The 12,396-nt window shown below is 41.9% G+C and overlaps 1 protein-coding gene across 3 annotated transcripts in view; it reads right to left on the minus strand.

The window, feature by feature from the left end:
- LOC127643249 (carbohydrate-responsive element-binding protein-like) overlaps positions 1 to 12,396 on the minus strand; it is a 29,064-nt gene that overhangs the window by 6,943 nt on the left and 9,725 nt on the right. For 2 of the 3 annotated variants that reach the window (XM_052125914.1, XM_052125912.1), the window contains exons 6-11: positions 7,798 to 7,978; positions 7,445 to 7,525; positions 1,936 to 2,066; positions 931 to 1,630; positions 771 to 844; positions 1 to 104 (exon numbers count right to left, since the gene is read on the minus strand). The exon at positions 1 to 104 is cut by the window's left edge and continues 110 nt beyond it. In XM_052125914.1, the coding sequence (XP_051981874.1) occupies positions 1 to 104; positions 771 to 844; positions 931 to 1,630; positions 1,936 to 2,066; positions 7,445 to 7,525; positions 7,798 to 7,978 (1,271 nt within the window). The remainder of the gene's footprint in view (positions 105 to 770; positions 845 to 930; positions 1,631 to 1,935; positions 2,067 to 7,444; positions 7,526 to 7,797; positions 7,979 to 12,396) is intronic. The other variant, XM_052125915.1, reaches the window with a different exon arrangement.

A 12,396-nucleotide genomic window follows, 5' to 3' on the forward strand; every position in this document is an offset into this window, starting at 1 on the left:
CTGTGACCCGACGAGGCCGTCTGACAGTGCAACGCTGGCAGTGATATAGATGCCCAGGGGGAACTGTGGGTAATCTGTGATGCCCCTCGACCGCCGCTGGTTGGCTGTTATTGAGACATGAATCTTAATATCAGAGTGACTTCAGAGATATCTAGTGATTTGCATGATTTAAGGGTTAATGACAGGAGATATTTAGACATTGTTTCTCCAGTAACCGTAGCTGATTGCTAGCTATCTAGCGGACCTTAAACAACCTGCTAAACCAAATCGCCGTGTCCTCATTCTAATGGACCCGTCTGCCACCAGATCCTCCAAATCAACCCTCACAGCAGTGGGCATCCCAGGACATGTGCCATGCTGGTTTGAGTCTTACTACACAGGTAAGACTTTGGTATTTCAGGGCATCTAGGAGGAGCCCATGTCACACCAAATAGCTACCGGGGTACCACAGGGTTCAGTGTTTGGGCCCCTCTTCATCTACATATATATGACATCACTGGCATCGGTCATTCAGGCGCATTTCCTATCATTGCCATGCCAATGACACACAACTGCACCTCTTATTCCAGCCTGGTGATCCTATGCTAGCTGCACGGATCTAAGCATGCCTGGCAGACATTTCGTGCCAACGGACGCTCACGATCATCAATTCTTTCTATCCGAGGGTCCCTTTATCTAGCCATCCATCCACGGGTCCTTTATCCATCTATTCTTTGTCTTACGTTTTTTAAGATTGTACTGGAATAGTATTTCAGCTCAATAAAACTTACTGAAGAAATCGGCGATGCTGCTCTATGACCTTTTGACCCAGTTAAAGGAGCGTCAAAATTCAATGACGGTTTTCCTGAAAGAAAGAAGAGTTCACGAAGGGTTAATTAGCAACAAACGGAAAAACCAACAAACAAGTCAAACTTCTGAACATCGACATACGCTCTTGAGATCTAGAAGAGAGCAGATCAGCCAGGCAACTCGTCTGTGTGGGCGGAGCTGTTGATGAAGACATCACCATGCCAACCAACTGGGCTCCTCCAGTCGGTTCTTTTTGTTTCCTGCTCACTGTTGCCATGCCCACCTGCTGGGGCACAGAGAAGCAGTGAGGGAGGCCGGCCGAGGGCTGAGACGGGGTCAATGTCGAGGGCTGGCATCCTAAAGAGCTTACAGGAGGAAACATCTCTGCCATGCTGGAGTATCGGTTCCCGTGATGGGCATCCGATGGCAAGGTGGTCACAGTAGAACCCGTGTGGGTGATAACGCTGGATGTGGCAGCCGTGTTGGTCCGTGATTGGCTGCATGGATGTCCGTGTCGGAGGCAGGCTGTTGGGTATGGGTAAGGGGTCTCCTGCGCCATGGCGCCTGGCATCTCAGTGGTTGCCATGCCAGTGGCTTGGGCACTGAAAGATGCATGCTGTCCGTAGGGGGTCATGCCGCACGAGAGGTTCACAGAGTGATTGAATTCACTGATATACTCGGAGTAACCTTTGAACTTGGGTTCTGAAACTTCTCCACTGGGGTTAAAGGTCATGCCGGGGTTAAAGGTCATGCCAGGGTTTAGGGTCTGGCGGGGGTAACTGGGTCCAGATAGATTTACAGATGAGGAGGGGTGAGGTAAACTTTCAGCTGAGAGACTGGGCTGAAAATGAAAACAATGAATTAGGCCAAAGGATTATGATCTTCCCTCAGACCAATTTTGACCACATAAAATTAAATATTAAGTTTATAACTTTGTATGTCGATGCTACTGTCAAACATTGCTCAATTTGTTTGAGCATCCCGACCGGCTCGCCACAACAACATTGGCTCAGCCAATGGCATGCGTTTGGGGCGGGACTATCAGTTTAATTTAAATCAATGGCGGATTTGGAAATAATCTTTAATATATCACACTTCCCCTTTAAATCACTTGTTTTTTCCCCCCCTCCCAAATCAGTGTGGTACCTGTGTCAGAGGTCCGGTATGTCCTGGTCCAGCGGTCGAAGGATACACAGCGCTGGATGAACTCTCAAAGAAGCCGTAGTCAAAATAACCTGCATGGTCTGTGGACTGCCCACGGTAACTCATGAAAATGTCTGTAAAATATATTATTAGCATCATTTTCTGTAAAGCTGCTGTGACACTGTGTGTACTGTGAAAGAGCAACGCAAATTAAAATGATGACTATATTGGATTTAGCATGCTAGTTCCCGTCACTAGCTAGCATGTCACTAAAAGAGTTTCATTTGAGTTATTTTGATATGTTTTTTTTTTTTTCCTCCCCAATTTGTAACGCCCAATTCCCAATACGCTCCAAGTCCTCGTGGTGGCGTAGTGACTTGCCTCAATACGGATGGCGGAGGACGAATCTCAGTTGCCTCCACGTCTGAGACCGTCAATCCGCGCATCTCATCATGTGATTTGAGCGTGTTACCGCGGTGACCTAGCACCTGCCAACACGCCCAATTCACTACACGCCCCACAGAGAGCGAGAACCACATTATAGTGACCATGAGGTGGTTACCCCATGTGACTCTACCCTCCCTAGCAACCGAGCCAATTTGGTTACCCCATGTGACTCTACCCTCCCTAGCAACCGAGCCAATATGGTTACCCCATGTGACTCTACCGTCCCTAGCAGCCGAGCCAATATGGTTACCCCATGTGACTCAACCCTCCTTAGCAACCGGGCCAATTTGGTTACCCCATGTGACTCAACCCTCCCTAGCAACCGAGCCAATATGGTTACCCCATGTGACTCTACCCTCCCTAGCAGCCGAGCCAATATGGTTACCCCATGTGACTCTACCCTCCCTAGCAGCCGAGCCAATTTGGTTACCCCATGTGACTCTACCCTCCCTAGCAACTGAGCCAATTTGGGTACCCCGTGTGACTCTACCCTCCCTAGCATCTGAGCCAATTTGGTTACCCCATGTGACTCTACCCTCCCTAGCAACTGAGCCAATTTGGTTACCCCATGTGACTCTACCCTCCCTAGCAGCTGAGCCAATATGGTTACCCCATGTGACTCTACCCTCCCTAGCAACCGCGCCAATTTGGTTACCCCATGTGACTCTACCCTCCCTAGCAACCTGGCCAATTTGGTTGCTAAGGAGACCTGACTGAAGTCACTCAGCACGCCCTGGATTCAAACTCGCGACTCCAGGTGTGATAGTCAGCCAACCCGAAAACTGCGATGTCAATTTTGATTTCATTTACATAAAGGATAATCAATAAATGAAAATGTGGCAAAACAAGCTTCTCATTTAAAAAAAAAAAGAAAAAAGAAAAAAAAAAAAAAAGACACTTTGTTTCCAGAGGCACATCAAATGAATCTGGAAACAAAGTGTCAAATGAATCAATGTCTCCAGTAAATGCAGTCAGCAATGCTTCAGTCCCTCACAGCAGCTCAACTATTCCCTTCCAACTCAGCATGCCAACCTGACAACCAATCAGAATGCTTGCTGGGAAAGCTATTTTCCACCTCAGGTGATGTGGGCTTCATGCGGTTATTTAAGACCAGGTCACATGTACACTGCAATAGAGTTAACACATGCAATCAGTGGGTGTGCCTACAGTACCCAAACTATTATACCAACAGTTACACCTCAAGAACATCACAGACAGAATCAGAAAATATCACATTTTACAACTCCCGTTTCCATGGTCACGCAACACCGTAAACCCTGTAATCCAGCCAATGACAGGCAACAGACCGGCAATATTGACATTTATTCATTTTAATACCCTATCTATTTTGAATATGTTGGCATGCCAGTGACGCTGGGTGACGTACACAAGAAAGGGCACAGTTTCGTCGTATCTCACGCATGGCTGGTGCCACCGGCGCCAGGTCACAGCTAGGTAAAATCGTAACAGTGACAGACACCTCTCCTCATCAAGCTGCGAGGCATCTTTTATGTACGTTTCACACGTGACGCAGGACAACACATTGAAGTTTAATACTTCAGCTTACAGGCTTGTTCAAATTGTAGTATTCATGCCAGATCAAAATCACTGTAACAAAACTACAATGAACAAAAAGAACACACATTCACACGCTGCAAGCAAAGAGACCGAAAGCAGAAACACTTACCACTGAGACACCATGAATAAACACGCCTGTAACATCTCAAACACAATCTCCATTCTAACCTCGTGGCGTGTGTTGATATCTATGTGAAACCTGCCAGTGTCACAATGACAGAGAGAGAGAGAGAGAGAGAGAGACACCACAGCCTCGTGACAGGCCTATGCCAGGTGACCAGAGCGGGCACTGCCAGGAACATGACAGCTCACGAGCACGTCTGGGTCATACGTCACCTGAAAAGAATAAACGTTTTTATGTTGCATCAAGAAAAATCATTTTTAGGATCATTAAGATTTTTTTTTTCACCCCGACAACTTCCTAGCAACCAGATGCACTTACCCTATCAACCGTATAGCAAATCACAGCTCTCTGCTCCACAACATTGTAGAGACTTCAACTTTGGCTTATTTGACTCAGAACAGCAAGGAGCCTTTAAATATTATGTTGGGCAATACGTAGCCACACCCTAGCAACCATTTAGTGCACCCTAGCAACCAAAACCCATTGACTTCCATTAATATGTGCTTCGATGGATATCTCCAAATCAGAATAGAGACTTCATTGTTGGATCATATGACTCAGGCCAGCAAGCAGCCTTGTTAGAATCGCTCTGGAAACTGCCTAGCAACCAATTGAGCTCACACTAGCAACCAAGTAACAAAATCACATCTCTGCACCAGAACATCGTAGACGCATCCAGTTTCGTTCATTTGACTCAGGCAAGCAAAGAGCCTTTTGATTATCACCTTGATAACTGCCTAGCAACCTGATGGGGTTACCCTAGCAACCAAGTAACAAATCACATCTTTGCACCAGAACAACAAAAAGACTTCTGGTTTCATTCATCTGACTCAGGGTAGCAAGGAACCTTTTGATTATCACCTTGATAACTGCCTAGCAACCTGATGGGGTTACCCTAGCAACCAAGTAACAAAATCACATCTCTGCACCAGAACATTGTAGATACTTCCAGTTTCGGTCATTGGACTCAGGGTAGCAAAGAGCCTTTTGATTATCACCTTGATAACTGCCTAGCAACCTGATGGGGTTACCCTAGCAACCAAGTAACAAATCACATCTTTGCACCAGAACAACAAAAAGACTTCTGGTTTCATTCAACTGACTCAGGGTAGCAAGGAACCTTTTGATTATCACCTTGGTGACTGCCTAGCAACCAAATGAGCGATCTATCCATCTATCTGATAGACTGAATGGTCTTATAATCTTTAAACTTTGAAAACTACTAAAACTTAAAACCTTCAAGCTTTCACGCTATGCTCTCAATCCAGCATCAAAGTTTGTCTTGACAAATGTATCTAGTTAGACTTGTTCTGATAGTGAATATCTGTGCAATTTCCTTGTTCAAAGCATAAAAGATGGTCATTTGGTGCCATCTACTGGCACAAAAGGGTCATCTGCTGAAATGGTCAATGAACAAAATCACTGATGTCACTGAGATGAATCAATATCACCATCACTACTGCACATGAATGGATCCACTGATGTAAGATGAAATAATAAAAAAAATGCAACATTTCACACAGATTTTATGAACATTCATTGCCATGCACACGTCAGTGAACGGAGATAAAAGGATACAGTGACAAAACGTTTGGTGACCCCTGCCCTAATGTGTCACATCCACTGATAGATCACAGTATATTCTTTCCACTGAAGGAGAAGAGACTGCTGACAAAAAGTAAACTTGCCCTTCCTACAAATATCCTTCTCTGACCCCTTCACCCTCTTTCTGACCCTCCGATGAGGAAATGCCCCTAGAGGATACCCCACCATGAGGGGTTAAAGTCGTTCATCGCCCTCCTCATCACCTTGGAAGTGAAACGGTCCCTGACGTCGCCGAGGAGCCACATCAAATGAAAGAGGCGAGCCAGCAGGCTTAAAACTTGCGCAAGTGAACTTTTGAACTTCTCTACAGCTGCTCAGAGTTATCAACACTGCCCCTTCAACACACACACACACACACACACACACACACGTTAAAGGGACAGTTCACCCAAAAATGTTAATTCCCTCATCACTTACTCACCCTCGTGCCACCCCAGATGTGTTTGACTGCAGAACACAAACATTTCAGCTCTGTCAAGTGAAAGAACTTTGAAGCTCCAAAAAGCACATAAATGCAGCATAAAAGTAATCCATAAGTAATCTGTAGGTCCATACAATGCAAGTGAATGCTGCCTTTATGTACTTTTTGGAGCTTCAAAGTTCTGGTCACCATTCACTTGCATTGTATGGACCTACAGAGCTGAAATATTCTTCATCTGGGGTGACATGAGGGTGAGTAAATGATGACAGAATTGACATTTTTAGGTGTACTGCCCCTTTAATGAAAGTCTCTTTTGCTCCGAATCTAGAACAGATAAACGGTTTCCTTTAGAACGGTTCCCTTCAGAAAGAACTGGGGATGTTTCGGTGATTTTCCCATAGTGCCAAACAGTACTTTAATATTCACCATGTAATGAATGATTTCAATATTCACGCACCAATATGACTCTTCATGCAGCATCATTACTTTCGTGTTGGTGTAAAAATAAATGCATTATATTTTAAAAGGATCATCCAAATATGTATCATATCAACATTTAATATTAGTATTGAAATTGTGAGAGATATATATATTTTTTTATAATAATATTCTGTATATTATAATAATAATAATAATAATAATAATAATATTATTATTATTATTATAATATTCTGTATTATTATTATTATTATTATTATTATTATTATATTCTGTATATTATAATATTATTATTATTATTATTATTATTATTATAATAATAATAATATGTATATAATATATATTTATAATAATATTATATATAACAATATATACATTTCTATTATATAATAATATTATGTATATAATAATAATAATAAATATATATATTATTATTAAATACTGAGCAATTATGTAAATAATATTTATAACAAAACATTTATGAATAAATAATTTAATCATTTTAATAAAATAAAAATAAACATTTTATAATTATATTATTATACATTTTATTATACACGTTAAATTACATTAAGTGAATTATTTTTGATATATTTTAATATTATATTTTTTAAATAACATTCCAAGTATAGATGTAAAGTAACAACAGGTCTAATATATTATTTTAATTACATATTTTCACAATCACACACTTGTTTGGAATCAAGTATACCTGAGGAACCCGGACCAGTGCGATACATAAACAAACATAAACATAAACATAAACAAACAAACATAAACATGAGGAACTGACATTAGAGAAGCTCAGACTTCTGGTTTATTTCAATCTTATCTAAAACATTTTTTCAGCACATCTCGATTAATTTCTTCATTACACAGATGGAGGAACACGGACTCACCGGGAATGTCCATCAGATCATCTAAATTGGGCTGCAGTGGAGTCAAACCGGGCTGGATCATATCTGCATTACTGCTGTAAACTGAGAGGACACACATCGTGAGGACGGTTTATCAAGGCTGTGTTTGTGCATTTATTCATATAAAGTTCCTTATTTTAGGGTGTGGTATCCTTCCTGAATGTCCTCTATAAACGCACATGAATCCCCTAAAATCACTCATTCATGACCATTTGAAATCGGAGACTTCTGCAGATGCATCGTAGGACTTCAGAAAGCATATATGAAACCTTTTATGACACATTTGAATGCTTGTAGGAGCTCGACAGCTTAAGAACTGCGTGTAGAGCGCTCACTGTTTTGGCGGTCTTCGCTCCAGACACTGGGCTTCTGGGTCATGGTGAACAGTGTGTCCGAGATATCCGACAGGAAGCAGTCCAAGTCAAACATGTGCACTTCCTCTGATGCCGCCTCTGATGCCGCCTCTGGATAAATTGGATTGGTCCACTTCTCCAGCCCCGTCATGCAGATAGGCCTCTGTTAAAACACAGAAATAGTCACTGTACTTAACAGACCGCCTAGTAACCACCCAGAACACCCTAGCAACCACTCACACCCCCCTTGCATCACGGAGGCAACTTTTGCATGGGCAAGAACCTCGCACATGTCAAAATCCAGTCTAGAAATGATTCAATCGTAAAAGGGTTCGCCCCGGAACGAAGCCTTTGAGGACGCTTTTTGACCGGGACTCACATGCGTTAAAGCTCCATTACCCTCGACTGTTACCTACAGCCATGTCTAATAGAGCGGCAACAGTGCCCGCTCACTTCTTCAGCTGTCTTCCGAATTTCTCCTCGCCACAAATCAAACCAATCAGCCCCGAGGTCAATCACAACATCACAAACATTGATTTAAAAGCAAAACCGTATTTGAAAATCAGACAAAAGACAAAAATACAAGACTGTGCACTTACCGTCCTGAAAGAACTACAATCCCATGATGCATTGCAAATAATGTCATCGAATTATAAACTTTTGATTTAAAGTATAGAAACAAAACTATATTTAAAAGTACATTGCAGATGACTTGATTGCATCTTTCAGTGCATCATGTGAGTGGGCGGAGCTACAGAGCTCCTCTGATTGGTGGATCTCTCCTCGGGATTATGGGTAGTGTAGTTCTTCAACAGGAATTTCGATTTGAAATAAAACATTTTTTTTTTTTTTTTTAATAATCTTGAAATAACAAACTGATGAACATCGACGAACAACCTCAGAGCTCACGGCCGGTCTTTAAAGGTTTATAAGTGATCACTGAAAATCGATTAGCCTATGGAGAAAATGAGAGAAACAGAGGAGCTCTATAGCAACCGTACTATAGCAACTGTATGGTTCAGGTGACATCAGACGAAAGGGAAAGTCATTTCGGAAGCGGAGCGAGCGATTACATTTCCAAACATGCATTTTTTAATGAAATGCAAAATAAAAGCAGAAAGTAAATAGATTGGACTACTCACGGCATTTATTAGAAAAATGCCACCTCTGCCCGTTATTCCTGTAGAACTCCAGTCTCGCGGTCTTCTCTACTCTACACGGACTGACGCTCCGCATGGGCCTCATATTTATGAGACCAGAATCAGACAGAAGTGGCAACGATTACGTCTTTCCTGCAAACTACCTACGTTGTTTTTCTTTCTCATCCGAACACACAAAGGTGGTAATTATAGTGCTGGTGCGTGCTGGAGTGTGCGAGCAGAAATGAGGTTTGTGAATGTGGCTCTCCGTTCTTGCGTGTGCGCCCTTAATGACAACAGTTTAATGGAAATGTGTAAAAGGCAGCAGCCCCCCGTGCGACCCCATTATGTTTTTACATTTAGCACTTTATCAGAGTAGGCGGCTGCTCTTTTGTTCCTGACCCAGTTCCTGCGGTCACTCTCACGTGTGAGTCTGAGAGCAAACACAATGCCCCCTGCTGGCACAACGACACACTGCACCACTACAGGGCACACTGGCACGTCCCTCCAGCACTATTGCAGCAATGAAAAATGAGTTTATCATTTCAGGTCTCGTTCAGAGCGCAAACGGTGCGGCTTAACTTTACCACTTACGATCGCTGACCCTCATTATGAGCAACGGTAACAGTGACGCTCAATGTGTAAAATGATTACAATAAATAATACATTTGTGTAAAATAATGGAATTTGACTTAGCCAAAGTATTACTGGTTCATATCACACCACACAGCTTGTTCACGTCAGTATAATAAAGAACAGTTCTACTAAAATGTTGTTTACAAATGTTTTGTTATTGTTTGCAGCACTTATAAAAACATACAATAGTTACACCACGCAAACACTAATAAATGTTTTTGAACCTTGGAGTATCACAGAAATGCCACAGTAATCATTCAGCACCATCCCATGCAATTAAAGTGATTCTCACAAAACCAGTCAAGAAAATGTCCTGGTCCAATTTTACCATTAAGATTTTTTTACATTGTACATTATTAAACACATTTTATCCTCCAATTATCATTACTGCAATTAACTCAGTGTGGAGCGCACAGTTACAGTAGCCGAATAACTGCAGTTACTGTAGCGGTTTAACTAGTTACTGTAGCCGAATAACTGCAGTTACTGTAGCTGAATAACTAGTAACTGTAGCCGAATAACTGCAGTTACTGTAGCCGAATAACTGCAGTTACTGTAGCGGTTTAACTAGTTACTTTAGCCGAATAACTAGTTACTTTAGCTGAATAACTGCAGTTACTGTAGCGGTTTAACTAGTTACAGTAGCCGAATAACTGCAGTTACTGTAGCCGAATAACTGCAGTTACTGTAGCCGAATAACTGCAGTTACTGTAGCCGAATAACTGCAGTTACTGTAGCGGTTTAGCTAGTTACAGTAGCTGAATAACTGCAGTTACAGTAGCAGTTTAACTAGTTACAGTAGCCGAATAACTGCAGTTACTGTAGCCGAATAACTGCAGTTACTGTAGCGGTTTAACTAGTTACAGTAGCCGAATAACTGCAGTTACTGTAGCGGTTTAACTAGTTACAGTAGCCGAATAACTGCAGTTACTGTAGCGGTTTAACTAGTTACAGTAGCCGAATAACTGCAGTTACTGTAGCGGTTTAACTAGTTACAGTAGCCGAATAACTGCAGTTACTGTAGCGGTTTAACTAGTTACAGTAGCCGAATAACTGCAGTTACTGTAGCGGTTTAACTAGTTACAGTAGCCGAATAACTGCAGTTACTGTAGCGGTTTAACTAGTTACAGTAGCCGAATAACTGCAGTTACTGTAGCGGTTTAACTAGTTACAGTAGCCGAATAACTGCAGTTACTGTAGCTGAATAACTGCAGTTACTGTAGCCGAATAACTGCAGTTACTGTAGCCGAATAACTGCAGTTACTGTAGCGGTTTAACTAGTTACAGTAGCCGAATAACTGCAGTTACTGTAGCTGAATAACTAGTAACTGTAGCCGAATAACTGCAGTTACTGTAGCCGAATAACTGCAGTTACTGTAGCGGTTTAACTAGTTACTTTAGCCGAATAACTAGTTACTTTAGCTGAATAACTGCAGTTACAGTAGCCGAATAACTGCAGTTACAGTAGCGGTTTAACTAGTTACAGTAGCCGAATAACTGCAGTTACTGTAGCGGTTTAACTAGTTACAGTAGCCGAATAACTGCAGTTACTGTAGCGGTTTAACTAGTTACAGTAGCCAAATAACTGCAGTTACTGTAGCGGTTTAACTAGTTACTGTAGCCGAATAACTGCAGTTACTGTAGCTGAATAACTAGTAACTGTAGCCGAATAACTGCAGTTACTGTAGCGGTTTAACTAGTTACTGTAGCCGAATAACTGCAGTTACTGTAGCGGTTTAACTAGTTACTGTAGCCGAATAACTAGTTACTTTAGCTGAATAACTGCAGTTACTGTAGCGGTTTAACTAGTTACAGTAGCCGAATAACTGCAGTTACTGTAGCCGAATAACTGCAGTTACTGTAGCCGAATAACTGCAGTTACTGTAGCCGAATAACTGCAGTTACTGTAGCGGTTTAGCTAGTTACAGTAGCTGAATAACTGCAGTTACAGTAGCAGTTTAACTAGTTACAGTAGCCGAATAACTGCAGTTACTGTAGCCGAATAACTGCAGTTACTGTAGCCGAATAACTAGTTACAGTAGCCGAATAACTAGTTACAGTAGCCGAATAACTAGTTACAGTAGCCAAATAACTGCAGTTACTGTAGCCGAATAACTGCAGTTACTGTAGCGGTTTAACTAGTTACAGTAGCCGAATAACTGCAGTTACTGTAGCCGAATAACTGCAGTTACTGTAGCCGAATAACTGCAGTTACTGTAGCGGTTTAACTAGTTACAGTAGCCGAATAACTGCAGCGGTTTAACTAGTTACAGTAGCCGAATAACTGCAGTTACAGTAGCGGTTTAACAAGTTACAGTAGCCGAATAACTGCAGTTACTGTAGCCGAATAACTGCAGTTACAGTAGCGGTTTAACTAGTTACTGTAGCCGAATAACTGCAGTTACTGTAGCCGAATAACTGCAGTTACTGTAGCGGTTTAACTAGTTACAGTAGCCGAATAACTGCAGCGGTTTAACTAGTTACAGTAGCCGAATAACTGCAGTTACTGTAGCCAAATAACTGCAGTTACAGTAGCGGTTTAACTAGTTACAGTAGCCGAATAACTGCAGTTACAGTAGCCGAATAACTGCAGTTACAGTAGAGGTTTAACTAGTTACTGTAGCCGAATAACTGCAGTTACAGTTGCGGTTTAACTAGTTACAGTAGCCGAATAACTGCAGTTACTGTAGCTGAATAACTGCAGTTACAGTAGCGGTTTAACTAGTTACAGTAGCCGAATAACTGCAGTTACAGTAGCGGTTTAACTAGTTACAGTAGCCGAATAACTGCAGTTACAGTAGCGGTT

This window comes from Xyrauchen texanus, chromosome 4 (assembly GCF_025860055.1).
Source record: "Xyrauchen texanus isolate HMW12.3.18 chromosome 4, RBS_HiC_50CHRs, whole genome shotgun sequence".
NCBI classification, from domain to species: Eukaryota; Metazoa; Chordata; class Actinopteri; order Cypriniformes; family Catostomidae; genus Xyrauchen; species Xyrauchen texanus.